The 27,927-nt window shown below is 41.1% G+C and overlaps 4 protein-coding genes across 6 annotated transcripts; 3 read left to right on the top strand and 1 right to left on the bottom strand.

Annotated features, from left to right (window-relative positions):
• Positions 1-259: 259 nt before the first annotated feature.
• LOC132264318 (zinc finger protein Xfin-like) lies at positions 260-3,940 on the top strand. The gene is made up of 5 exons (XM_059764457.1): positions 260-611; positions 701-1,078; positions 1,138-1,747; positions 1,811-2,390; positions 2,607-3,940. The coding sequence occupies exons 2-5, from the start codon at positions 734-736 to the stop codon at positions 3,925-3,927; spliced, it is 2,856 nt and encodes a 951-aa protein (XP_059620440.1). The 5' UTR covers positions 260-611; positions 701-733; the 3' UTR covers positions 3,928-3,940.
• A 1,057-nt stretch (positions 3,941-4,997) lies between these two features.
• On the top strand, positions 4,998-6,705 carry LOC132263992 (uncharacterized). The gene is made up of 2 exons (XM_059764031.1): positions 4,998-5,104; positions 5,162-6,705. Exons 1-2 carry the CDS (start codon positions 5,081-5,083, stop codon positions 6,233-6,235), a joined length of 1,098 nt encoding a protein of 365 aa, XP_059620014.1. The 5' UTR covers positions 4,998-5,080; the 3' UTR covers positions 6,236-6,705.
• A 122-nt stretch (positions 6,706-6,827) lies between these two features.
• LOC132263993 (epidermal growth factor-like protein 8) lies at positions 6,828-10,753 on the bottom strand. The gene is made up of 4 exons (XM_059764033.1): positions 9,974-10,753; positions 7,515-7,759; positions 7,232-7,453; positions 6,828-7,175 (listed from the first exon to the last, which is right to left on the bottom strand). The coding sequence occupies exons 1-4, from the start codon at positions 10,222-10,224 to the stop codon at positions 6,865-6,867; spliced, it is 1,029 nt and encodes a 342-aa protein (XP_059620016.1). The 5' UTR covers positions 10,225-10,753; the 3' UTR covers positions 6,828-6,864.
• Positions 10,754-14,382: 3,629 nt separating this feature from the next.
• Positions 14,383-27,490, top strand: LOC132264093 (G-protein coupled receptor 52). 3 transcript variants are annotated; one of them, XM_059764159.1, is made up of 5 exons: positions 14,383-14,572; positions 15,758-15,870; positions 24,182-24,688; positions 24,751-25,009; positions 25,090-27,490. In XM_059764159.1, the coding sequence occupies exons 3-5, from the start codon at positions 24,532-24,534 to the stop codon at positions 25,664-25,666; spliced, it is 993 nt and encodes a 330-aa protein (XP_059620142.1). In that variant the 5' UTR covers positions 14,383-14,572; positions 15,758-15,870; positions 24,182-24,531; the 3' UTR covers positions 25,667-27,490. The 3 variants fall into 3 exon arrangements, with proteins under 3 accessions (XP_059620142.1, XP_059620144.1, XP_059620143.1); XM_059764160.1 differs by lacking the exon at positions 14,383-14,572 and adding an exon at positions 14,683-15,045; XM_059764161.1 differs by lacking the exon at positions 15,758-15,870.
• Positions 27,491-27,927: the final 437 nt, after the last annotated feature.

Here is a 27,927-nt window from a genome sequence, read left to right as displayed (position 1 = left end):
AAATCGACTTTTCATAGTTTTCCATTCACCCGTCGATATTGACTAGTCTTGAAAACAACATTAAGATTAAAATTTGAAAACACTACAGTGAAATATATTTTATTTCCCAAGAAATTCCAAATACAAGAATTGCTTGATTGCAATATCTGTGAAACTTCATGCACGTCGCTTTGCCGATATTTCGATAATATCACAGCATGTCACTTGTTGTTGTCACGCGCATCGCACCGCGGCGCTGCGATCGTCGAACAGGTATAACAGTGAGTGAGTGCGACGCCGATGTAAATAAAAATTATTCTTGGCATTTCTCACTGAAATACCACTTTAGAATGTACTTAGTGTAGTGAAAAGCACGAAAAAGATGCAATGATGTCGGATGAAGAGAATTGCGGTGCAGATTGTGGTATTTTGGTGCGATAAAAGTGTGAAATTGGCGTGTCTGCATTTGGCTTCAGTACAATTGAGGCCTTCTTTCGTAACATTTTTTGCAATACATTTCACCATTCTTCCGGACGTTCTGATGGAATTGTCGCAGGATCTCGCCTGAGACGGTGCAAAAGAGGAGGTGGTGGAGGTCAGGAGAGACATTCTGGTGGATCTGAATCTCAAACGTGAGTTTCTAGGTTATTTTTACACATATGCAAATGATGCAAAATAACAAAAGATATGGTTTTGCTGCATTGTTGACATTTCCTTGTAGGTCAGAGCGCGCGTGTTCCGCGGAAGTGGAAGAATGCAACTGCCCAAAGCGAAGGTTGTGCTCGTGGATTGCCGCGAGGAGCTGAAGAAGTACAACATCGACATCAATGAGTTCGTGCGGGGGCGCGGGCGCCGGAAGAGCGCCACGCCGATTGCGCCCAGCATGCCGAGCATGCCGAGTAGCGGCGGGGAGTTTCCCTGTCGCGAGTGCAGCCTGGTGCTGCGCACGAAGCGCTTCCGGATGATCCACGAGACGCGCTATCACTCGGCCAACTCCACTCTGATGCACCATCAGTGCGACAAGTGCCAGAAGCGCTTCTACACGCAGGAGGACCTGGATGAGCACCTCTACATTCGCCACAGCAATCAGAAGTATCAGGTATTGTGGCGTCAGAGGCAAAACGTGAGAATTCACTGACTTTCGGGCATTCCTTTCAGTGCGAATTCTGCACGTTCAAGTGCAAATTCCGCGGTCGCATGCAACAACACTTGGACACGAAGCACCGCGCGAACACGAAGAAGAGCTACGCGTGCGATCTGTGCGACCGGCGCTTCTTCATTCCGCAGCTCCTCAAGTCGCACGTCGCGCGGCATCACAAGAACGACAGCAAGTACGCCAAGGTGACGCCGTACACGTGTCGGCTGTGCTGCCACAAGATGACGAGGCGCGACAGCATCATTGGCCACATGCAGCGCCACAACGAGATCACAGATCACAAGTGTCGCTTCTGCGAGCTGCGCTTCCTCACCATCGAGGAGCTGGTGGAGCACACGCGCGTGCACAGTGGCGTCGCGGAGCTGATCAATTGCTGCTTCTGCGACTTCCAGTCGCTCGACTCAGCCGCCATGGACAAACACATTCAGGCGGTGCACATTGACCCAAAGAAGATGTTCGCCTGCAGTCAGTGCGGCAAGGAGTTCCAGTCCAAGGCGAACCTCAAGTACCACGAGAACGTCACGCATCGCACGAAGAAGCAGAATGAGGAGAAGGAGTTTGCCGACATCTTCAAGGGTACAACCCTGGATTCGGACGAAGATGACAAGCCAGGTAATCAATTATCTCAGTCCCCAAAAAGCCAAGAGTTCCTCTATCGCTGCCTTCCCTTCGCAGGCTCTTCGAATAGTCAGATGAGCGACGAATCGCTGGAGGAGTTGCAGAAGCAAATCACGTCAATCAATGTGAATGAGGGTCAGGATATGAGTGACGTGAACACCAAGTGGCCCATGAATGGCGACAATGCGATGGAGGAAGACACTCCGGTGGTGATATCAATAGCGGAAGCTGAGAAGCTGCTCTCGATACCCGAAACAATGTCCTCGGCGCCTCTGCTCAGGAGTCGCTCGCGAACGCCGGCGCGTCTGAGCAAACAGGATGAGGACTACGATGATGATGATGACGATGATGATGATGAGCCGCTGGTGAAGAGAATTGCTCCAGTTTCACCACCACGTCCTTGCCAATTCTGTGGCGTGCAGATGAAGAAGCTGCGCGATTTGGGGTATCACGAGGCGCGCCATAATGAGAAGACTGATCACAAGTGTGACTACTGTCCCATGCGCTTCCTGGCCAGGACACGACTCAGCGAGCATGCGCTGGTGCACAAGCGCAAATCCGCGTCCACCGTGACGGAGCCGCAAATATACAACTGCTCCATGTGTCCATACACCACGAAATCGCGCTTCTACATGAGGTAAAAGAACTGCTCATTCTGCTGTGTCAACGCTAATGATGTTTGCACAGCTTTTCATGATCAATTTAGGGTATTTTCTGTATATTCAAATCAAAATCTCTCTCTAATACACACGAGAGATTGCTTTTCTGCAGATGAAATTGCAGTTTTACAGTAATTTTGTGATGTTATCAATCATTTTCAAGTTATCTAAATGCACTCCAACTGTAATTGTAGATCGCACAACAAGAACAAACATCAGGAGAGGGAGTTGACGCCGCTTCCAGTGGTGGAAGAGCCTCAGAATGGAACATCGTCGGAGAATACGTTCAAGTGTGAGATTTGCGGCAAGGTGCTGAAGACGGTGAGCACGCTGAAGATGCACTGGAACACGCACAAGAGCAACTACAAGTGTTTGATGTGCAACAAGGGCTTCTCCATGAAGGATCGCATGGATAAGCATGTGGAGAAGCACGATGAGCTGAAGGATTCAGCGTGTGGCTTCTGTCCGCTGCGTTTTCTCACCGATGCGGAGATGGAGTTGCATCTGGGGCTGGAGCACGAGCAGGCGAATGTGAAGCTCATCACGTGTCCCTACTGTCCGTACAAGACGTCCGTGAAGCGTGTGTCGAACATGCGGAGCCACATGAGGACGGTGCATAAGTTGTCGCAAGCGTACAAGATCATTCGCGAGCTGAAGCTGGGCACGATGGATTCGGAGGAGAAGAAGTTGGTGTGCAAAGTCTGCAATCTGAAGTTGTCCTCGGCCAATGGCCTGAAGACGCATCAGGAGAGGAAGCACGGCATGAGGAGGGCGTCAGAGCCGACAAAGCCTGTGGCCGTGAGTGAGACGACCACTGAAGTGGCCACATCCACGCAGCCCACGAGCATCCTGGAGTGCTTCTTCGAGTGTGATCTGTGTGAGATATTCCTGGAGAGTGTGAGTGCCATGCGAGAGCACTTTGCGCAGCTGCACAACAATCTGAAGCCCTACAAGTGTGAGATATGTGATAATCGCTTCCCAACATGGCCAATTCTGCGAGGGCATCAGCGCTTGTCGCACCGGGCGATGCCCACCTTCATTCCCGATCGCATCATCATCCAGCAGCAGCGCAAGCGACGACGCTCGTCCTCCTCGAGTTCCTCCAGCTCATCTTCCTCCGGTTCCTCGTCATCGTCTGACTCCTCCAGCAATTCATCGTCCTCCAGTGACAGTTCCATGTCCACGTCCTCCAGGCGATACTCCAGGGAGCCCGAGAGATCCTTCCAGAGGCCCACGATGCCGGTCAGGGGTAAATCACTGCCGCCCACGTTGCACAAGAAGACAGTCAGTCTCAAGATGATGACACTGACGAACAGGATCAGCGGCAGTGAGTTCCAGTGTGACATTTGCAGGCAGTTCTTCAACAGCGAGGACGCCTTCAGGTCACACTTCCAGTACCATGACAACGTGAAGCCCTTCAAGTGCGAACTGTGCGTGAAGAGATTCGACTCGTGGGTGTCGCTGAGGCGCCACCAAGGCTTTATGCATAAAGGTTACCGAAGCAACTGTGTGTGAAAAAGGAGAGAGAGAGAGAGAGAGATAAATCTGTGAGTGAGATTGGCGACTTGAAGAAATTCCCCTGCTCTCCTTTGGCAATGGAGCAGGCTTTAGTATTGTACTCTCTAAAGACATTTTTGCTTTTATGACTGAATTCTCATTTGGATTGTTTCCATCATTGTAATCTATGCTTTTCCAATGATTTTGAGATTGGTATACGATTGCTATATTTAATTTAAGGGGGTGATTAAATTGTCTGTAGTGTTCAGAATATCAAATTGAATTATTTTTTTTGAAATTAGTCGTAGTGTGGAAAGCATTAAATGTAGAAATTGTTCATTTTATTGAATTTTTTTTGATTGGAGTAAAACATGTGAGAAAAGATGCTGAAAAGTGTTTTAATTGTTTACGAATTATAGCTAAAAAGTCGAGATATTGGCCTTTTTTCTCTTTTGTTTTAACATCTAAGCGTTATCATTATCTAAATGAGTGCGTAAACAGCAAAATATACCTTCTTTCAATTTTTTAGCGGGTGCGCGTAGCATAAAAAAGCAAAACTTGTCGAGGAAAAACCTCGTTTTTCCGGCAGATAGAGAAGAAATATCACTTCGGCATGTATGGGGGAAATGCATCCCCTGAAGTGCTCTACACATAGGAAAAATAATCCAACATAAAAGTTTCTTCGTTTCGGAGATATGTAGAAAAAAGTTGTAAAAAAAACCGGCGAATTTTTTACCTAGTGATTCACAGAAGATCATTTTTGATCAACAAGGAGTGATCTAAAACAATCACACTGTTTTACAAAGTAGTAGGTAATTTCAATAGCTATCATTTAAGCCTAATTTGAGGAAAATCTGTTGAAAATTGGGCGAGATGTGAGCACATAAGTGCGGCAAAGTGGGTGAAAATAGTGGAAAATGGAAAATAGGCTCTAAAAGAAAAACTTGAGGGTCTAGGGAAAAAAGGAAGGTACCGTTGAAAAGCTGATGACTCAAGGAATCAGAAAATCCACACTTCAAAAAAGGGCAGAAAAGTGTTGTGCAGTGTTACGATCGAGTAGCCCCTGAAGTTTCTCCTAATTCAGCCCTGGAGTTGCGTGGCAAACGTCAAAGTGGCCAAAACAAAGTCTCGTGTGTATTTTTCTAAGATTTTCCGTGATTTTCCAGGTAAAATGCAATCCACCAAGTATTCATATGTGAGTATTTTGAGAGAATCTTCTGAGAATGCTTAATTAATCTCAGTTGCCTTGCAGGAAATCAACAGAAAAGTCACCAACGAAAGCAATGCTGAAATTCATGGTCGACGATCGTACAAGAGAGATTTGAATGTTGCTCCAGGATCTCCTGGTCGGGCAGCAATCAGAAAGCGTCCTGTGAGTGGAGATCGCGAGCAGAGAAACAGTGAGCAGAGGGAATGGGAGCTTGACCGGGATTTGAACTCATCGGATGATGAATCCGAACAGAACGACTGGATTCAGTCTGGTGGCATTAGATATCGTCCTGAATGTGTATATAATCATCTTGATTCCAGCACTTATCGGCCTAATAGCACACAAAAGAGAGTTCCAATCGTTCCAATGGCTCCAGTGGAAAAGAATTTGGATCTGAGTTGGATTCTAAAAATTATGCCAGTGCTGTTGTTGATCATTTGTTTGATCTTCTTTACTCTTAGCAACGCTACCACAAATCCTGCCCATCCTGCCGAGACTACAAAACATCAGGGAGAGATTGAAGAGAATAGGTTTCTGGGAAAAGACTGCAATGACACTTTCAAGCACATAGCAAGGAAATTCTCCAACCAAGACGATAAATTCTGGCAATCAATTTATATTGGTCTGAAGGCTGTTGTCAGCGAAGAATCCCGTCCGAACATCATCACCTTCCTGTACAACGACACGAAATCGCTGGATGTCTTTCAGGCGATTGTGGATGTCACGAAGCAGTGCATAAATCCCTCCCGAGAGCCAATAATCCTCACGGGAAATGAACTGAATCCTCTGCAGGACAATTACGGGGTGATAATTGAGACGTACAAGCCACAGTTGCAAGAGAGCCGAATTATGGTGGTTGAGGATCTGCAGAAGATCTTAGCTGTCTCCTCGCGTGCCTTCCATGACATTTGCGACACGAAGAGCCCCATTGTGGAGCGCTTCGTGGTGTACTTCACACTCAGGTACACGGAGAAGGACTTGGAGGAATCCGACAATGCCAGCCATCTGGCCAATAATCTGCTGAACAGGCTGTGGACAGAAATTGGTGCTGACACAGCTTCTGCCCTCATTGCCAGAGTCACCGATCAGACTCTCTTCCTTAAAGCGCCCTTATGAGCTCTCTTTTCGCTCCATTTCCGCTCTCAAGACTTCAGAGACAGCAAAAGACTCACGAGGTGACAATGTTGATTGTGATTAGTTTGTAGTTTTATTTGAATTGTTATTCCAAATCGCATATTGTCACTTCCTTTCATGTGCTTTCGTTATGTGTTATTCCGCAGGCTCTCAAATAAAGACAATAAAGATGATCAGCGAGATCTCGATTATAGAATTATAGAATTTAAATAAAACAATAATTTGTAAGGTGATAAAAGGCAGCAATTGGTTCTTCCGAGACGATTCTATTCCAAGAAACGTTTCTCTATCGAGATTTCACTGTATTTATTACCATAGAAATCGACAAAATGTCTCTGAAAGGATTAAGAAGTGTATTTACGGATGCAAGAATCAATGAATATATTGAAATTACCCAGCAAAAAGCCCGACAATCATAAAAAGCACAGGAATAAACGGTGATATTACAATGATTGGGACGTTTTACTGATATTCAAAATACACAAATATTAAATAAATGCGCTATACATTCACAAAATGATCCACTCTTGTCTACAACTAGTAAATCTTGTAAAAAATTGTAAATGCAATTTATTTGTGAGATCTAAAATTCATTTCTGCGCCACTTCTTCTCATGGACAGTACAAATGTGGATGCTTTTGGCATTTGTACCACAAATTTATGAGATTCTCAATCTTCTTCGACTGAATTTCGAAGGATTTGATCTTCTCCCGGAAGTAGTTGATCTCATACTGTCGCCTCTCCAGGATATCCAGTCGCGTCTTCATCGATTCCATCCTCTCGAGTGTCTGGCGAAGCTTCTTGTCCAGCATTTCCGTCTGCAATGAGTGTTTCTCCAGTTTCACGAGTCTGGCATTTATCTCATCATAGTCCACATCATTCACGTCCATCTCGCGTGCTTCCAGCGCAGTTTCTGCATCGTCTGTGGATTGATGAGATATTGAGGGACAATTCTCGGGAGTTTCTCTCCTGACTCACCGATTTTCTTGCAGCTCTGTCGATCCGGTTGCAGGATAAATCCTTCCCGACAAGTGCAATAGTAAGATCCTTCAGTGTTGAAGCACATCTGATCGCAGGGCTTCTCCTCCTTGCACTCATTAATGTCCAGCTGGCAAGATGATCCCGTGAATCCCGTCTTGCAGCTGCAAACGTTTGGCTTCACGCACTTCCCGCCATTCTTGCACTCTGCTTGGCAGACAGCTGAAGAGACAAGATTGCCTTAAATTCTCATGAGTAAGATTAATTGCAGCTTCATTCTCACGTCTATTGCAACCGCTGCTGTTGGCGTGAATCCTCTCCCATCCCGGACAGCAGTTGTACAAGATCTGCTGCGTGCTGTGATGCCTGATGATGTCCCTGTAAGCTGGCTCGTGAACCACCCGAACACCAGTGCAGAGATTCTGATTCGAGCATGGCTCAGAGAACTTTCGCAGTGTTGGCTTGTTGTACAGCTCCTTCGTCTTCACGGGCACATGGACAGTCTTTCTCTCGGGGCAAATGTGTCGCCTGCAAGAGACACGAGAAGAGATATTCACTTTATCAAGCACTTCACATCATCTTCGTGTGATTCAATTTGCATATAAGTGAAGGTGGTCCATATCAATATTGATTCTCTGCTGACTTAATGTCTTGTATCAATTAAAATTCATTGGCTCATTTTATCAGATTGGCCGAGCGAATATAAGCTTAATTAAAAGCAAACAGAGAACTTATTATAAACCTCCTAATTGAAAATCATTGAATATCCATCATAAATGTAAATTACTTTCTGCATTATTAATACATGTAAAATTACAAAAAATTAATGCACTTTTCGTATAGCGTTTAAAGTCAATATTCCAGTGAATTTCCTTACACAGGGAATATGGCTAAAAAGAAAGGCAAAGCAATCAGCCTCGCATGCAGATGCGTTGCAAATCTCATTTGCCGATTCTTCTTAGTTCTTTCAAGGTTTTCCAGCACAGCTGAGAGCCATGAAGCCGCTCATCAGCGATGTTTCACAGTCGCGGTCTCTCATTTCAGTCCCGCTCTGCCTTTGTGTATCAAGTTTCGAGTGCTCAGAGCTTCGAAAATCAATGCACACAGTGGAAGTGAGACTGAAATAATTGCTCTTGCAGCTACTCTTGAATTTGGCGACGAGAGAGAATCGATTGGGTCACCTTTAATTGATATTCAACTAAACATAAATGATATCATGATAAATATTTACACTTATTTGCTACAATTTCCATTTAAGGAGACATCTTATATCAACAGAAAGGCACGCAGAACGCTTGTCGACACTACAAAATGCGTTCTATGAAGTGCAAAATATATCTATTTCCATTTTGTATACACTGAGATTAAATAGAGAAAATCTCTATAATCAATTTTCGCAGAAATTTCACTCTTCTGCCTCAAAAACGACAATGCTCCAATCTCTTGTGTAAATATTTATTCTCAATTTCACGAAGTAATTTCACATGCAATCAAAATATTTACTTAATTGTGACAAAAAATTTTTCCACTGATCCTCATTCACACGCTTTAGCAAATCTGCAATTCAATTGGAGACATAAAAAGTGCAATAAATGATTCAAGTAAAACGAGTTTCAATGTTTATAAACGTCTTGAGATGCTCACGAAGTGTCATTGGTCCTGAATGTAGCCAAGTTCAATGATAAATCGCATCTTGATAGGTGTATTGTTGCTGTCCATCGAGAGTGAGATTGACTGCAGATCGTGGGAAGGAAGTTAACGGAAATTCTATTCATTCTCGTTTTCTGCTCTCAGAAACTCAGAAACACAAAAAGAGAAGTTATTGGCAATTTTTCGGATTGTAACACAATCACGAATTGGACATATAGAGCAATTGAAGACAATTGAAGGCAATTGCAGCCCTACAAAGAAGCACTTTTGCACTTTCATCCCACGCAAATTTGTCACATCTGACTTTTAAATCAGAATTTTATTGAATCGACAGGGAAAATCAATGAAGCAATCAGTCAATAAGACCACTGAACTTGTTGCGTAAATATTGGCGAAGAAGTCTCGACAATTTTTCCACATGAAAGAAATTACAAGGGGGAGATAATATAGTCAGAAAAGGTGTACAGCTCAGCAGAAGTACTTAAGATGTAGGAAGTGTTCAAAAACTAACAGATTTTACTGACTAATCACCTCGATTCTTTGGATTATCTTTGAATTGTTCAAAGAAACCGGATAAACAGTAATTTTCTAGGTTATGTAACGAATCACGGACGAATTTTTATGCTAAAGTCGCCAAGATTGCTAGTCTTTAGCAGAATTGAGCATTTTTATGTGTTAAACATTGTTATTCTGAACCTTTGATGCTAAAAGAAACTCGGAAAATTGTGTAGAAATCAAACATAACCTCAAAAAGAGTATTGTGGACTTGGAAAATGTTTATTTAAACCACTTTCTGCACGATTTTGACTCTGAATACGCAAATTTGAGTTCAGTGCCAACTCATAAAAGATGATTTGTTCCAATTGGAGTCTTTTAAGATCTCTTAGAGATATTTTTGAGGTTATGGTCGGAAAAGACGCCGATAAAAGCATTTTTTAGTGGATTTCTACAGAAATATCGCATGGAATTTTAAGATAATTATTATAATTTGCTCCTTATTGTGGAAATAGTCTAAAGATTTGTTGGTGTAAGATTAAGAGCACATTATCTCCCCCTTGGGCAATTGCAGCGGTGTTTATTATTGCAACTCACCCTGCGTGGCGGTGATGCCCGGACCGATGGAGTCTGTGGGTACTCGCCGTGGTCAGCGGCATCGGGCTGGTGTCCGTGACAGGTGGTTTCTCCGTGGAGACGCTCTGCCACCACGGAAGACGGCTGAAGGCGCTGGAGTTGATGAGGGTGAGCTTGAGCGGGAAGGAGCCGTTGCCGGCCTGGCAAGTGACTGTTGTGGCCAGCAATGCAATTCCCACGATGGGAAGCAGTGCGATTGGCCGATTTGCCATTTCGTGGGTCGTCGACTGAGCACAATTCAAAGTTGAGCGGCGAAAAGCGTCCTGCTGGTCACGAACACTTGGTTCGAGTCGGAAACTGTGCGCTTCACTGACCTAAGCCAATGGGAAATGCAACAGCTCCATCAATTTCTGCCGGAGCAATAAACAGCCTCACACACGGAATCTTCCTCAAAACACAACTTCTCTCTGTGCCGAGATTTTGCTCCCCGAGATAACTTTTGCGCATTTGATTCGCCACAAATCCCCACATATAGATTCAGAGTCTCTGTTTTTCGTCCACAAACCGCCAAAATCGTTAAAGATTTAATGCCTGAGGCGAGGAAGTTTTATTGCACCCAATAGTGGAATTGTATCATTGCGCCTCTCGCAGTTCAGCTGCACAAGGAAATCTCGCAGAGGCGATCAAAGAAAACTGAAAGTGAACAAAAGGATGAGAATCTTTATGGACAGACTCTTTGTGGCGGCTGAGATTCTTCTGTGAGACATTCTGAGTTGTTAAATAAATACTGTAATCTGACACTGAATGACAGAAATCGCACTTTCCGCCACCATAAAGACAATTCCTTCACTCACTGTATTTTATGAGAATATTTTCTTATATGTTGCTTCACGAGCTGAAATATTTTTTCTTAAGTGAATTCCAAGAGCTGCAAATAATAGAGCACCACGATTCTTTTCTAATCTCCAATGACTCATTCCATCTAAACACGGCAATAAACATCAATTTAGCATGCAACACAGCAAAGGAATTGTTTCTGCGAACGAGATGATTTATCTCACGACACGTTTTGCCAGCATTTTTTTTCTTTTTGAGTTATTCGCCCTCTAGAAATTTATATGTGTCTCAATTGAAAGAAATCGGAAAAGACACTGTGTGAGTTGTCCTCATGATTCCTCTACAAGTTGCACTTTTTCAGCCTGTCTGACACTTGAGCTGATTGTTGTTTATTATCATGATATTATAAGAGCGCAAGTGAAATATTCTCAACAATGAGAAATCTACAATTGACCATAAAATAATTCGCTGTCGTAAATCATTAGCGCACTCTTCCAACATCTCAAGTGTTCTCACATAAAAGACTCCCCGAGAGAAGTATTATGGTCTCGCTGCAAGTGGATGAAAAAAAAACAGCGACTTAATATAGAATTATACGTTTAAGCGATATAACTGCAGGGAGTATACAATAAAGATTGGTTGGCAGCAAAAGGGTTAAGAAAAAAAGGGGGGAATTTTATCGCGAAAGAACACTAAAGGTGAGAAGATAAGTGCAACACTTTTATTTCGACTCTCTGCACTGGTTCAAAAGCGTCCTTTGGAGGTGTTTTCAGCAATAATTCAGTCTTAAGAGAGAGAGCACGAGAAGCGATGCGCACCTTTGATTAACTTTTCTGGCACTTCCAACTTACATGCACGATCGCAGGCCCACCACAAGAGGCCCTCCGTCTTCACAGGCTCGCCGTCGCGACAAGACTGAAGACAGAGGATCGCATTTGCAGCCAGTTTTCTGCAAATTCCGCGATTCAGCACATGATCATCTGGTTGCACGACGAGATATACTGCAAGAAAAAAGGAGAAATAGGATTGTGCAAAAATAGAAGATCTCGAGAGCTTCTTGTCTTTCTCAGCAGATTCGTTATTTATTCAGTTGCGAACTCTTCTCAGTGGAATTCCATGGAGATTTTCGTTGTTATTTTAAGGCTCTTCCATGCAGAGCTTTCAGATTTCCTTTTTTCTTCAAGCGAAATTGTGAGTCTCTGTGAATGAATGCCTAAAATTCTTAATGATTTGACGGTATTTTTGAAGTTTCTTTTTGCTCTCAGCAGAAGCAAAACGTCCTTCCAATTGTATTGAAATTTAATAATCCTGACTGTGTTTATTCTCCCATGACTTGTGGGTTATTTTTCATGAACCTCCCAATCTCTCAATAACCCTATAATTACATCATTAAGTCGCACTCTTTCTTAGCCACTATCTGCGAAGTCGAGGTTAGTGCTCTCGCCTATTAAACGACACACCAATATCATTTGTAATTGTTTCTCGCCTTCTGATTCACATTATTTACACTTCTCAGATAGCTCTCTGGCTTTCACGTAATCTTGCGACAGATAAGAGTATCTTTCTTTTAATTAATTTGCCGTGAAATTTACTTTATGCAGGCGTGAAAATGATTCTGATTTCCTGCAGATCCATTTATGGATGTGAGATAAAGTGACACTAATCCTTGTCGATACACTCTCATGCCCAGTATATTGATGACTCCACGACAACTAGACTTAGTTGCGTCTGCAATTAATGTGCAGGATTGGGAATAAATCTCAAGTTCAGCTCTGCAATTGGCGAGTCTGTGGGGAGAGTGTGACAAAAGGGGAGCCAAATCGCTCACGAGCAGTGAATTGAATGAATAATGTGGAGAGGTCGGAGCCTTGATTCAACTCGTGCAATTAATAACTTTTGCCATTTTTCACTCAATCTCTTTTTATTCATGCCTTTGATCGTGACTGACGACAAAATCCACCCGGAGATTTATAAACTTCCGTCTCATTTTGCTTTGCTTTTCCATCACAAGAAGTGCATTCGCGCATTGTAAACTTTTGCACAACTTGCGCCGCAAGTGCAACTCTATAGGTTCTAACTCTATCAGTCTCTATGGTTTTAATGTATTATTTTGCATTATGAATGAGACACGGTGTAGTTCGCAAAGCACACTTCCCTTTCACACTATTAAAAGATATTTTATTGAATCTCATAACTTGTAACTGACAGTTTTCTTAATGGCTTTAAATTCTACTTTAGTTCTCCCCTAACAAGTTTAAAACAATTACCCCCAATTGTTGAAGAATTATCTCAGACTCTCCGCCACACGCTCTCGACCGAAGAGCTGGTGGAGAGACAATTTATGGGCCAACCACATTTTATTGCAGAAAATTTCCAACTTTAAAGCATACGAAGAGGGCTTTTTGCAAAATTACTATTCTGTGCATTCCCGGCCTCAATTTATGCTTCAGTCTCTGGCACACCTTCCCCCTGTCGTCTCTGACGTAATCTCGCAGTAACTCTCCGCGCGCGGTGCCCCTATTTTCCCGGGATTGCCGTGACGTCACGGAGAAACCACCCCTCTCGGCGGCACCGGGTGCCCCGCAAAGGCTGCCACGGCGGCGAGTGTCCAAAACGGCCGACGATCAATGCTCCAACACACAAGCATGTGACCCACTTCAGTGCCATTAGGCGGGATGGAATTTCAGATGCACTCCAAAGAGCATCATCCCTCGCGACTGCCGAGGCATCGTCATGTGGACAGCGCCGCGGTTGCCGAAATCACCTCTCATCGCGCGTTCGATTGTAAATGAGTAATGTCAGAGCTCAACTGAGAGGCAATCTCGCAAACAAGGTGAACATCAAGCCAAACCGAGCATCGAGAGCAGAAGCGCGATTCAAATTTGATGTAGCACCCTTATCTCTGTCATTCTGCATGAATAGATTTCATACAAATTATCGCAATCCTTAATGATTCAATGCACTTTTGAGAGTGAGTGGGAGATATTCTCACATTTATATGCAAACAATGTGATTTTTTACGCTTCAGTAGTGTCAGAATACCATAATGAAAGGCATAAGAAGGGGTTTAATTTAATAAAGCCATTTAGCACAATATTTTGTAAAAGAATGAGTGGAATTTTCAAATATTTTTAAGCAACGTTCCTTGTGAACAATTAATATTTAAGGCATATTTTAAATATTACTAAACAGTGTATTTTAATGGCAAACATCCACTTCTTGTCTTTAAATGTAAAATTCCAAATAAACAATGTTCTCTGCTCAATAAAAATTCATAGGCAAAGTTGTTCCTCTCCTAAATATTCTCAAAGAGTTGTGCAAATGCAAATATTCATCACTTTGTGCACCCTGTGGTCGTTTTTGGGGTAGCAAAGTGACAATTTGCGTGTGCATGAGAAATCAGGGGAAAATATGCCTCATTGTCCAAGACAATGTCAAAGCTGCCGCTGCTTTGTCTGGAGATGCTTTCGCTCTCTCTCTCCTCCATGTGCCATTGGGGCCCCGCGTACCACCACATGGACAGGAGAGCCCGAGGAGAGTGCTGAACAGCCATTTCGGGGCGCCTTGGCGGCGCATGCGCCGCGACTTGGCAGTGAGAGAGATGATTTCGGGAAAATTGTTGCGAAAATTCCGCCTCGTCGTGTGGCTCACCTGAGAGGGAGTTTGAAGTGGAGTTGAGACCTTTGGCGAGCACAGGATCACTGGAACAGTGTGGTGTGGAGTCGTGTGTGGAGTTGTGCGAATTTTGCGGTGCCTGAACGATTGTGGAAAGGATAATTCAATGTACGGAGCAAAAAGCTCTCCCTCTCTCTTTGCATCCACCCCAAAAGCGCGATATATACCAACACCAAAACACAATTAACATGCTGAATGTGTGCTCAGTCGCTACCTCAACACACATTTCTTGAAGGGAGAACCGATAAAACAGGGGCCAACAGACGCTCTTTTCACCCCCAAACGCCAGTCTTCATTGAGTGTTCAAGCGTCTTAGTTGCTCGGATCGGTGGTGCCCACTTTCGCTGGCAGTTTTTCTCTGGCCAACAATTGCAGTCTCCCTCCTTTCCCAGTTTCACTCTCTCGGCCCCTCCGCCCCCCTCTGTCGCCCCCCAGCGTGAACTGGCACATTAATCTGACTCGTGATTCTAAAGTGATGTCTTGAGGGTGAAAGTGTATTAAAGTATAGAATCGTCGTGGCACAAGGTTTGCGCGAGAAGAGTGTAATTGCTGCAGAGAAGTTACATAAAAAGTTTCTATAGGTGATTACGAGCGCATGCAAGGAGCAAATGAAAGGCCCTCAGTACTTTCTTTTCACAAAATCCTATCCCTAGACGGTCCAGGCACAGTTTTCCATTCAATTTTCTGTGGGTGTGTGTGTGTGTGCTAAAGGGATTTCATCGCCCGTAACTCGGCTCTCGGGAAAAAGGAAAAATTCTCAGTAAAGTAGTGAATAAGGAAAATCCATTCACCCCTATATTCCATATCACTGAGCTCGTGTATATAGTACATAGAGGGTTGTATATGGAGCACTATACACTGTGAATAGCGATTTGACTTGATTTTGCCACACTTGCTCCCCTTTCTTCTGTCTCCTCCATGCATCCTTCTTTTGGGAATTAGTCCGGAAAATAGACTTTTCGAGTAATTCAATGCTCTCTCACTCCCTCTTTCCCTCACTTTCCCACGATCCACTACGTGACCACTTTTCCCCATATGTACATATCCTTTTAAAGAAAAAAAAATCCCTCTTTGGCTGTCTACATGCCACACAGAATTTTCCCCTTCGCTTAGCTCGAAATTGGGGAACAAGAAGTATTCTTTGTGATTGTGTGCAGATTTTCCTCACGCACACACACACACTTTTACGCAAAAAATCCATGTCCCCAGATAATACTTTTGGGGCACACATGCTTGCGTGAGTTTTTTTTTCCTCAGAATGTGATTCCTTCTTTCTTTTCCACTATTCCACAGAGTGCAACAAGAGTGGAGGAAAAAAATATATATTGTGATCAACATTGAGATACACTTCCAACAATCATCAGTTTTTACTACATCTGATTATTGTGGAAAACCCCATCATTTGTGTAAGTTTATCTCTCAACTTTCACAATTTTTTCCGTCCTTGCTTTCCCCCCATTTCTCACTACGACCTCTTATTCACCATAAGTGACTTTGGGAAATCTTAAAGCTCTGATATCTATACTCCTTATGAATATATGATAAACCATAGAATATGGGAAAACTGAAATATACACGATTAAGTTAGTTGAGATGTTTTGTGCTCCAATTTAATTTAATTTATTATTGTATATGTTTACAGTCTTCTATGTGATGTGATGTTTTTTTTTCCGAAATGAGCTTCGGAATCTCAGTAGAAAGAAAAATCAATTTATAAGCTATTCAGTCGTAAAACTTTGGAAAAACCAACTCATATACACACGAGGAAAGGCAAAATTCTCATGGAAAATGCATGTTATTCTGCAGTCTGAAGGAAAATTATCTAACAAGAACTATTTTTGTGCCTCTCTAATTAACTTCATTTGAAATTCCACTCAAATTCTCAAAATCAACTTTAACACCACCCAAGAGAAGAGCTGCGGAAATTTGAAAACCTTGCATAAATCTACTTTGAAAAGAAATATTATAGTCCATCCGTAATTCGTGAGGAGCATTATGGATTCTTGTTGTCCATTGTATTCCTCAAAGCATGGATTTGTGTTAAACAATACAAGGTGTATTTACTTTTCTGGCATCCTTTCTTATTTTAGTCCTCTTCCCATATACTTTTATTACACACCACATCCGCCATACATAAAGGAATTGTATATTTTACGAGGGAAAATAAATATTTTCATAATGCTCAGCTATGTATGGACGCCATCGTGTTCGATGTAAAAGTGGGCACGCTAAGAGCCAGAGCCATTTCTGCCGCCATGTGAATTTTATATTATGCAAAATTATGCCCCAAAGATATGTTTTCAGCGTAGTTACATGTATGTACGCGTGTGTAAATTAATTGGATTGAGGTAAAAAAGTAATGACGAATTGCTCTATTGTCGAGTCACGACATCGGGGCTGCAAATTAGATTTTGCATCGCCATTTAATTGGTGGTCATTTGCACAGCATGAGGAGTGTTACCTATGCGAGGGTGGGCCGTGGATGAGGGTGGTTTTGCGTAGGGATTTGCCCTAAATTGCGTTTAACAAGGAAATAATTGATTCTTGTGAAATTTATGCAAGATTTGCCCATGTTAACCGAGACATGTTGTTTTGATAATGAATTTCTTATGGGCATCCCATAGGGTTAATCTCAGTCTTACTCTGACTATTTTACTCCAATTTTCTTTCATCACATGACACAATGGGTTTTCCAATTTGTCATGTGAGTGTGTGTTCCACACGGAAAAGGAATTGCTAAATTTTTTTCACCTCAACTCTCACCACCCACAAAAAACTCAGCCCACTCATTCAAGGCTGAACACACAAATATTTGGGTAAATAAACATTTATGCATACCCTTATTTATGTGCTCTAATTTCCCTTTTTCTCTATTATCTAGAAAAATCATATTCCTTTTTTTTCATGTGACTGAATATGAACCACACCTTGATTCTCAGCTCCGAACTTCTTTTCATTTGCATTATACATAGAAAAAGCCGTGGCGGAAAATGTTTTTTTTTCCCACCTAGAAAGTCACTCTCTCTCTCTTCTCTTCCTTCTTTTTTTTTCGACAATGCCACAATGTGCGTACAGAAGGAGGGAGGAAGGAGAAGGAAAAAAAAGAACAAAAGAGCAAAATAATTCACGTGAATGTATGTAAAAGAAGACGTCAAGATGTACATATGTATGTGGCATAATGAAATGTGATCTTATATCACAGGGAAAAAAAAGTCTGCGCGATTTTCGTGTTTACCACCAATTTCATCGTCGCCTCCGAAGATTTGAGCTCCGAAACTTCACCATCTACGCTACTAGAGTAGGTTTATATTTCATAATGGTATGGCGAACGAGGAAAGAACTACGATATCTCAATTCTAAATGGAAATGTGTCGTGTGACTCCAATGTTCAATATTCCCAGAGACGAGAAAGTTAGGCAATTCGAAAAAGCAACTTTCCTCTCACTTTTCTTGCGCCACACACACATATATGTATGAATGGGGCACATATGAGGAAAAGGGGTTTTATCATGGAAATTGTTAAATAAGCTATTTTCGATGGAAATTGATTTTTGAATTTGAAATATGACATTGAAATTGCAAATTTTTTCTACATTGCACAGTAGAGCAAAATCTACTCGAGTCAGCTTTCATTTGAAGACATTTTGCTATTCATAGAGTGAATAAATTAGGACATTTTCCCGACAACTACATTATTATGCAAAGAATGCAGTGAAGAATGTTGTCACTTGTTTCTTTCATTTCAATCTAAATTACATAATATTCCAAAGTTAATTGACCGAAGCAAGGCATTTGGCAGTGGGAAGTTCATTACATTTTCTATTGTTGGAAAATATTCATTTGTCTGACTATATCCAGAATACAGCCTTCTGGCTTTTTAATTCCCTCTTCTCAAGTCATTCAATTTTTGATGGTTGAAGTGTGCTTGAAATGACGTCAGAGCAATTTATCGTAATTTTCGGTGAATGATTAAATTAGTCTCCTCTAATTATATATTTTTCACTGGCAGAGGGAACAAAGAAGAAGTCATATTATATTCCGCTAGAAGTCCCTATTCAGAGGGTAATAAAGGTTCAATTGTGTAGATACAATATATGTATACTTGCTTAATTTACTCTCTCAATGACTACTACTCCATTTCCCGCCTTATAATTATGATAAATCCACGCCCTGCTTCAAAGTTTTTTCCACCCTCCCGCGATGGGAGTTTTATCAGTCTCTGAACAGATGCAATACTTTCCATGGAGCCACAATGTTTTTGCGCATAATTTAAGAGATTCATCACAATTGTGCGGAGCATTATGTTCTCACAGGAGTAAGTAAATTTTTCATTAGTCCGCATAAGGTTTTTCTGGGCCGTGTGAGTGAACCATCGCATTGCAACATATGCTCGCCCCTTCACATAATGTTTACATATTTGGCATGGCATCCATAATAGAGAATGCTGGTATACAACTGTTGAGAAAGTGGAAATCTCATGGGGATGACAGCAGTATAGAGGTTATCTCGGACGGAAGGACTTGTATACGTAAATTCAACATCATGCCAAAAGGCACACTGGAAAAATATCCCCTTCGGATTTCCATATATTTCACGCGACATCCTCTAGAACAGCAGCTCTAAGTGTTACCGGAAGAGATGGTTAACAGCAGAGAAAGTGAAAATGGGGAAGCGGGGAACTGCGAATCATGTTACAGACATTTCTCTGATGTGAGAAAAGTGATTGAGAATGTTCGATCACTGTTTTCAATCGTCCTGAAATCGTGCTTGGTAGTGTAATTTCAGCAAACTTGAGAATTCACGAAATCCACATTCCAAGATTGCTTTCAGAAATCGCAATTTCCACAAATTGAGCTAAGCTTTGAGTTTATCCTGTGTATTTTCCTAGTTATTGCCATTTTCTATCCTTTCTGCATGGTTTCATTTTTGGAATGACCGACTTCCTTATTCACTCCAGCAATTTTTTTATCCATTCAATATCTGTCAATCCGTAAAAATGGCTTTTGCTCCTTTTCCCTCCCATTGATTTTATATACAGCCGAATGAGTATGAAGGCAATTATTTCACAACTAATAAATGTTTTTGCGCCAAAGACCGCAGATATAAGTTAATGCACTGTGAATAGGACACTTGATCAAAGTTGCCAGTTGAGTGGATATAGCAGAAGAATACTTTCAATGAGACTTTTGCCCTTCGCAGGTACATATTGTAAGGATTTTATATAGCATGTGTCGTATTGACCTCTTTATATGCACTTGTTGCTCTTGCAATCTATTAGTTGTCCAGAATTGAACTAATCATCATTAGTGGCTTGATGAAAGCCACTTCCTACTAAATTACTCCTTAATATAAGGAGTATCAAACCTTCTAAAACTTCACGCAGTGATTTGGTGGGCAAACAAGAATTGAATAACAAGTCTTCTGTCTCTTCCCACCCCCACTGTAATCCACCCAAATTGATTTTCTATTATGTTATTCCACCACATTGGACAATGTGATGTGAATGTGCAGATGGCATAGATTACGTCAAGGAAGTTAGTCAAAAAAAAAAAACTAGATAGAAAATACAAAATTGTGTCGACTTTCAATCGATGCCCACCCCATTTTCTCTTGTCCATCAATAATTCGAAACAAGCACATGGAAAATTCCCAATAGCCTCAATACAAACACCGTCCAAACCGTAGAAAGACGATGCATTAGGCGGAGGACGTGCTCCATAAAAATAACCACCCATTTGAAGCGAAAATTCCACCGAAAACACCCATGAGATTCCCACCGAGGCCCCAAATGCTTAGCCCTCGCTCACCTGCACATGACTCTGCTGTAAAGCACCCGAGAATGGGTTGCGGGGGTGGCGAATTGGAGAGGAGTCGCCATCAAAAACAGCAAAACATTCTTCCAGCACGATGGCCCACATAATGCACTGCACGGAGCGGAGCTTTGAGCTTCTGAAACTTTGCTGCTCACCTTGAAATGTTTCAACTCTTTTGTACATTTCGAAAGTTTCCCCTTCTTGTCTCACGATGACGAGGAATTGGAAGAAAAATCTGGGCTTCTTAATGTACAGCACTTAAGCTGATAACCCCTTTGGGGTGTTATTGCTGAAATTTTACAACCCTAACCGCATCCGATTGAATGTCTCTGGATTCTGCTGGTGTATCAATTTTGGAATCCAGTCTGACCGCCAAGGAAGATTGCTTCTTGTGTGTTGCTTGGCTGAATGCCCAAACTTGAGGATTCCATTTATTCGCACTCAGCTGCACTTGGAATTAAGGTTTAATGAAAATAATTCCGAAGCAGCAATCTGTGGGACGAAATTAAGTATATTGAAGATGACGTCAGTGAGAATATGTTGCCACTCATCATTATTATTGCCATATAATGTCTCTATGCTGTATGCGTAGGTAGTAAATCTGAAAATAGAGACAACAAACTGTAATGGAGAAAGCCGAATTCTTTGGAAAAATCACGTTATGTAACATAATCAAGTAATTGCATTGCCACACAATGTGCGAGAACAGCTGAAAGTTGGTGCTTTTTTGGCTCCAATGAAGTTTCATTGGAAAACATGGTAAGGAATCAACTGAAATTGATTCACATGCTGGAATGTTTCAAGGATATTTGGAGAGTTATTGCCAGATTTAGCAATATTTTCTATAAATAAATGCAACATATTCTGCCCTTGTTCAAACACACTATTCGCTCAGCAAATTTATCTTCACCACATCGCAATACTATATATTTTAGCCTTTGTTTTGCAACCACCGAATGACTCCACGGCAATGTCATGTTCCATCAAAGTCATCAATGCTGGGGAAATTAGGCATGGAAAGTGGAGAATCAAAGGAGAAATCTCGCTTGGATTTTCCTTGAGAGTGTTTTGAGAGATTCTTTTTTACTTTCTTGATGTGAAATATTCGTGTGACACGTGATATAGATAAAGTCCTTTGGAGAAAGCGATTCCACTATTTATGGGTGAAAGTGGGTCAAACTTCTAAATAGAACTCTTCTGCCTTATGCCTTTTCTCATAATATAACTTTCTTCTTGGGAAATATCAACTTACATTTTGCACAAAGTTGGACCTCTTGGGTGATTGTGAAGATGTCCTGTGCCAGAGTGTTCCTCTCCGCAAAAAAGGGAGAGAGAAAAAATGGTCGAGTGGATGGATTCAATCAGAAAGTTGGTGTGAAATTGTGAGAAAAGAGAGGCAAGTTGTGTTATTTCCTGACTGCTGAAAATTGATCAATTCGCCAATGTTTGCAGGGCGAACAAAGACCCTTACTTTTGGCTCCTTGCTCCCTCTTCCCAATTTATGCTGATAGTCTCGCCCATTATCGCACCATCGGGGACTCTCTCTCTTCTCTCGCCTTCTGATGGCTCACAATGGGTGGGAAAATTGAGCTTCAGACGCAGGAAGAGGTGAGTGATCTGCTCTTGTCAGCAGCGTCATCATCGTCAAGCATGGTAATTGAATTAGTAATTGATTTTGCCGCCGTTTGTTTACGGCACCGGCAAATTGTGACCCGATTTCGTCGATGTTGCCACACCATCATTGTGAGGCCGTCCACACAGGATGCTTCCAGCCTTTGATGCAATTACTTAGTAGAAATTGAAAGGTGTGGGATGCATTTTAATACCTCAATCGACCGGAGCACATACAATTTCGCCCCTTTCGTTACATAATCATCTCCTCCACTGATGTCATTTTAATTTTATGCGATACCCCAACACTGCTTCTGACGATAAAGAGGATTATAAATTTCTCACGAACTCTTTTTTCATACTTATCACCATGATTCGCCTTCTCTGCAGCTCTTTATGACTCGACATAGGTGGTATATCGCGAGGCTGTTCGTTCGCTCAAATCGAAAATACCAGCCACAATGGTAGCAGGGAATTTTAGGTCAGGATCATTCTATCAAGTTAATCGAGAAACACTTACATTAGTGTGCTGGAGTGTGTCACTTGAGGTCAATCATTTCAAAAAATTGCCTACGATTGAGACAAACTCACATGAACACTGAATAAATTATGGATAGTTGAGATATTTGTAGGTCTAGAAATGCTAAGCGTTATTCAAAATCTTGTGTTTCTTCCTCTGAATACGACTGAAATTGTTGGCCGCCCGGCAAAAAACACATATCGATCGAATTTTCAATTACAAACAAGACTTTAGATTGAAATCGCAGAATAAATACATACTTTAAAGGATATTTAAAGAGTGTTTTGTCAAATAAATTGACATGTAAGCTTTTCTACAATCAAATCTTGACACTTTTCACACACAGACAAACCATGAAAATGCCACAGAAAATTAGCCTTGACCTCCTTTCGAATTCGCTTCAGCACAAAATTACTGTCTTCTTCAGCAACCTCCATCAACACTACTCTTTTCCAGATCTTGATAAGGCTGTGCTGATGCCTTTCCGAATGGATCACACACTATAGAGGGAAATTCTCGTCTCTGGCGATGTTTCATGTGCGCGCTCGAGTCACGATGGCAAGAAAGCTATGCTTTCTTGGGGAAACTTTATTTTCATTTCATTACTCTCTAGCGCAAAAAGGCGTCCAGCCATAAGCACGGAAAAACGAGCTGAAGGATTAGCTTCCTTTTTCCCTCATCCGGACAGAATGCAGAACGTGCTGCCACATAATAACTCTTCTCGCTCGCTGAATGCGGGCAAAAATGGAATTTTGTATTACGCTGAGCAATTTCTGAAGCCACCGCCAACTCGCGGCCACCCTGCAATTGCGCCCACGCCCTGTCTTTTGGCGATTTATTCATGGGGTGGTCGTGTGGGGGTGGACGAGTGGTGTGGCGGGAAGTGCTTGAATTTCGTGATGTTGCTTTGCATTTTATGGTGGTTACTTGTCTCAATTAAACTGCAATTGCATAATTCTCCTGGGAATTTCCGCTTAAATACACCTCACTCTCTGTTTCCTGCTGGAAGTGTCTCTTTAAAGCAACCACGTTAGTTTTCCTGTCACCATGGAATTGTTATTTGAACGACATGAGACGGCATATATGCACAAATTGCAATCACTTCACAATAAGATAATTTTTGTTTCTCTCCCCATGTATAGCGAATGAATAAAATCGATAAATAAAAGAGGAATTTACGGTTTAAAATTGAGAAGAAGATGAAAAAAAAGAAGAGAAAACGAGAGAGCTGAGAAGTTAAATAGAGAGAACAGTTTATAACAAACTTTTGTTGACATTTAATCTGTTCCACAAATTTAACCCCGATGGTATAAGGAGAAACGGGTGAGGAAAAGTTTGCAAAACTATCCTGTGCCACTATTCAAAATGAAATTTCTCTATACAGCTGCAGGCGACACGAGAAATTACTTATTTTTGCGATTTTCTCACATTATACATCATTCTAAGTGGCTCTACATTTCCCTCGCAGCTCTACGTTATCCCATTACAATCTCCTGACTTTGTGGCCACTTTCGAGATTGCAAATGAAAATCAGTGGCGCAAATGTTCAATTTCACTGAAGGAGGAATTTCCCAGAAAGTTCTGGGAATATTTTCAAGTATTTCCACTGAACTATAGAGGAGAGACTCTTAGAATATCTCTGAACAAGTTTATGCTTATAAGAATCAGTCAAAGCGTGTTTAACTTTTATAATTCCAATTATTTTTTTCTGATGCATAAGATAGAATGATTTCCAGATTGCACAAGCATTTTCTCTCTTCATCTATTTTTCAGATAATTGCACTGGGATGAAATGGACCGGTGACAAAATCGGAATATTCCATTAACTGGTCGTTCGTCTCTGGAATCTATCTTCTCTCATCAATCTACTGGATGGAAAAGAGTGGAAATTGAGTCTCTGACTTTTTAAGTGTCACTTCCCCAAACCTCTCCGCACAACGAGCGCAATTTTGACTGTCCTTCAGACACTATCAACGGAGTATAATTGAGCAGCATCGCCTCAATCGTGTTCCATCGGGATTAAATGTATACAGGTGATACAGGAGAGCAGCAAGTAGTAAATGGGACAGTGAAGCTGGGGAGCGAGTCTGTTATTATTTCGAGGGAGGAAACGTCATGACCGAATGCGAGGTGCAACGATGCACCTGCAAGGGCTGAGTCATCTGCAGGTCTACGACTCAACCCTGGAGGCTCTCACGAAGTCGGGTCTTATTCTCGTCCTGGGCGTCGCCATAGTCGCTTCTAATATACTCATTATAGCCACATTCCTTAACTTTAGAGGTGAGTTGTGATTTCTGCCCATAAAAATCACGATCTGACCCTCAATTTCACTTCAATCGCAGGTCCGTCAGAGGTGATAAACTACTATTTGCTGTCACTGGCGGTTGCTGACCTACTATGCGGACTTCTGATAGTGCCCCTATCTGTGTACCCAGCCCTAACTGGAGAGTGGATCTACGGCGACATCCTCTGTCGCTTCATCGGATACTTGGAGGTGACCCTGTGGTCGGTTACCGTGTACACATTCATGTGGATCTCAGTAGATAGATACTTGGCTGTCCGGAAGCCTCTCCGCTATGAGACGGTTCAGACAAAAACCAGGTAAAACCATCGACTGGGCGGGGCTCTCAAGGAGGCGTGGTCTTGCTTCTTGAACTCATCACATCGCTCTCTTCTTGCAGGTGTCAGTGTTGGATGGCATTTACATGGATCTCCGCTGCAATGTTGTGCTGTCCACCCCTGTTAGGCTTCAATAAGGCCAAGTTCGATGATGAGGCGTACGTGTGCATGCTCAACTGGGGAAATATGGCGGCATATAGTGCCACCTTGGCCATCCTAGTCCTAGGCCCTAGCGTCATCTCCATCGTCCACAACTACGGCTACATCTTCATCATGATGCGCCGCATCAAGTCCGGCGCACCCATTCATGACAAGGAATACGCCACGGCGCTGGCGGAGAACCTGGCCAACCCGAGCCACACCATGTCCTTCGCCCTGATCTTCTCCTTCTGGATCTCATGGAGCCCACTGATTGTCGTGAAGATGTACGAGAACATCACGGGCTCGGACTTTGAGAATCCCCTCGTTCACTTCGGCATTGTGTGGTTCGGCGTGCTCAACTCCCTGTGGAAGTTCATAATCCTCACGGGCATGTCGCCACACTTCCGCCTCGCCCTGCGGATCTTCTGCCTCACGATCTGCTGCAAAACAAAGGGGCGCCTCCAGGCGGAACTCATAGGTCTGGACCCGGATGACTAGTATAGTTTGTGTGGCGACATCCATGAGCCAAGCGACAGAGTGGAGAACTTTTACACACTCATAAGGAACTAAGAAACTGACTCGTCTGGAGAGTAGCATTGGGTGAACATACACGATGACGTTACAATAAATTGTGATCGTTTCTTGATTTTACACAACTTCTGTGTGTAAAATCAACCGCTAAATAGTTTAAAATGAAGACACATAAAAGCAAAGAAAAAAAACGCGTATAGAGTGGAGAATCAATATAAACAATGATTATTATAGTGAATCGCTCAATATTAAAATGATAAGCATTATAAGAAATGAAGAAAAAAAAACTCTTAGGTATACTATGGAAGATAAGATGAGAAATACAATGTATGATGATAACTTCTGAGATATAAACCAGTATTTCAACAAATTTTCAGGGCTTACATAATGAGGAAAAAAAAAATGCAGACATAAATTTACGTAATTTTCAATAGATAAAGTTGCAACTACACTATCAAATCGAGTGAGATTATTGAGGAAGATTATAACAAATGAATAAATAAAATGAAAACAATTCAATCGTCATTCAAGTAACTCTTAAAATTTAAGATATAATCTTTCTAGTTTGTAAAAGTTAATTCTGAGATAACACAAAATGTTAAGGTATAAATATTTAAAAAGAAAAAATTGCGCATTAGTCCTTAGGAATAAAGGAAATTTAGATGTAGTATTTTTTCTATAGTTGTACACGTTGAGAAAACTAGTTGATTAGGATGCAAAATAGTTCGCGACATCTAGAGAATTAGGAAGAAGAAGAAGAAAAAAATGAGGGTAAATATAAAGTCAGGAGTGATTTTGAAAAAGTCAAAAAAAAATACCGGAAGAAATAAATCGGAATAAAATGAAAGAATGCACAAGAACTCTTCGAAGAATCGATATCAAATGAATGTATTTGGGTATTAAATATAAACAATTATAAAACATGATAAAAGAAAAGTAATGCCGATTTGCAATGGTAGTAGAATATAGAATTTCAGAAAAATGAAGAAAAAAAAACCATATATAAAAAATAATCATCTTTTTTTTTAGACTATGAGAGATAATTTTTAAGTATAAATCGCTTTCAATAAAAGAAAAATTGCTTAATTTTGAGCATGATGTGTAAGTAAGAAAAAAAAAGTTAAATATTGATGTTTACGAAATTTACAACGAATCTAACAGAATTTACGGTGAATCGTGATTTTTATTTGTTTGACATTTTCATTTCTACTTGAGAAGAACAGAAGAGTTAATATATTTAAAAGTATTTGAAATAGCATAATAAATGATACGATTCTGAATGAAAGTCGAACATTGTGTCCGAACAATTGGATAATCTAGCGAAATTTCGCCTAATTACTTTACAGTTTCTTTTTGTATTGAACATATTTCATGGTGCATTTCGCATTCAATCAAAGTGTGTCGGTTATTAGGCACAAAGTATGTAGTAACAGGTAATAATCCGTGAGAATCACATTTTTTCAATTAAAATTCTCGATGTTGGTAGAGGAGAGAACCCTTTGAAAAACATGCTGTCCCATTGCGAAAATAAGAAGAACAAATTAAATATAAGAATATAATTTGGAACTTCAACAGAAATCAATGCAATTAACTTAACATTATTAATTTCTTTTTTAATGTTTATCTAATCACGATAACTAAAAAAAAAATGGATAAGAAGTACTAAATTAAACTTTGAAAAACTATATTGGAAGTATAAAAAGAAAAATCTATAAATTTGAGAAATTGCCTGTAAATAAATTGAAAAGTAATAATTTCGACAAATCACATCCACAAAATAGAGCTCTTTCGGAGAAAAGAAGAAGTAGATTATTTTTAGAAGAAAATTGTCAGTATAAAATATACATATAATCCTAACTTGATATTTTGATATAATGTTATATCAAAATGAGAAATATATTATTACCGAGTCTTTTGGTTGTTTTTTAAAATGAAATTGATATCTTTTCTTTTGGTTTTTTGTCGTCAAATTTCGGCGTACGTTTCCACAGGGCCTATATATTAAACTGTTTGATGAAAATGATAAAAAGAACTGTAATTTTAATGGATATAATTAACTTCTTTCAAATATTATATGTCCTTAGACGCAAAAATTATTGATTCATACATAAATGAAATACAGTAACTTTAACAAGAATCCCCAACTTTTTTCTCTTGCCACACACTTACTCAACCGTGATCTATTGTTTTCACATGATATTTGTTTAAATAAGGAAATTACTAACGAT

This window comes from Phlebotomus argentipes, unplaced genomic scaffold, assembly GCF_947086385.1.
Source record: "Phlebotomus argentipes unplaced genomic scaffold, Phlebotomus argentipes genome assembly contig_32, whole genome shotgun sequence".
NCBI classification, from domain to species: Eukaryota; Metazoa; Arthropoda; class Insecta; order Diptera; family Psychodidae; genus Phlebotomus; species Phlebotomus argentipes.
The sequence above is the reverse complement of the archived record's forward strand: the minus strand, read 5'-3'. Positions and strand labels throughout refer to the sequence as shown.

What these genes read in the sequence shown, in the direction of transcription:
- LOC132264318 (XM_059764457.1), top strand. Translation starts at nt 734, where the DNA reads ATGCAACTGCCCAAAGCGAAGGTTGTGCTCGTGGATTGCCGCGAGGAG. An exon ending in GGACGAAGATGACAAGCCAG is followed by an intron (nt 1,748 to 1,810) that starts GTAATCAATTAT and finishes TTCCCTTCGCAG; the next exon opens with GCTCTTCGAATAGTCAGATG. An exon ending in AAATCGCGCTTCTACATGAG is followed by an intron (nt 2,391 to 2,606) that starts GTAAAAGAACTG and finishes CTGTAATTGTAG; the next exon opens with ATCGCACAACAAGAACAAAC.
- LOC132264093 (XM_059764161.1), top strand. Translation starts at nt 24,532, where the DNA reads ATGCGAGGTGCAACGATGCACCTGCAAGGGCTGAGTCATCTGCAGGTC. An exon ending in CACATTCCTTAACTTTAGAG is followed by an intron (nt 24,689 to 24,750) that starts GTGAGTTGTGAT and finishes CTTCAATCGCAG; the next exon opens with GTCCGTCAGAGGTGATAAAC. An exon ending in ACGGTTCAGACAAAAACCAG is followed by an intron (nt 25,010 to 25,089) that starts GTAAAACCATCG and finishes CTCTTCTTGCAG; the next exon opens with GTGTCAGTGTTGGATGGCAT.
- LOC132263993 (XM_059764033.1), bottom strand. Translation starts at nt 10,224, where the DNA reads ATGGCAAATCGGCCAATCGCACTGCTTCCCATCGTGGGAATTGCATTG. An exon ending in CAGCAGCGGTTGCAATAGAC is followed by an intron (nt 7,454 to 7,514) that starts GTGAGAATGAAG and finishes TTGTCTCTTCAG; the next exon opens with CTGTCTGCCAAGCAGAGTGC. An exon ending in ACAGAGCTGCAAGAAAATCG is followed by an intron (nt 7,176 to 7,231) that starts GTGAGTCAGGAG and finishes ATCAATCCACAG; the next exon opens with ACGATGCAGAAACTGCGCTG.
- LOC132263992 (XM_059764031.1), top strand. Translation starts at nt 5,081, where the DNA reads ATGCAATCCACCAAGTATTCATAT. An exon ending in AATCCACCAAGTATTCATAT is followed by an intron (nt 5,105 to 5,161) that starts GTGAGTATTTTG and finishes GTTGCCTTGCAG; the next exon opens with GAAATCAACAGAAAAGTCAC.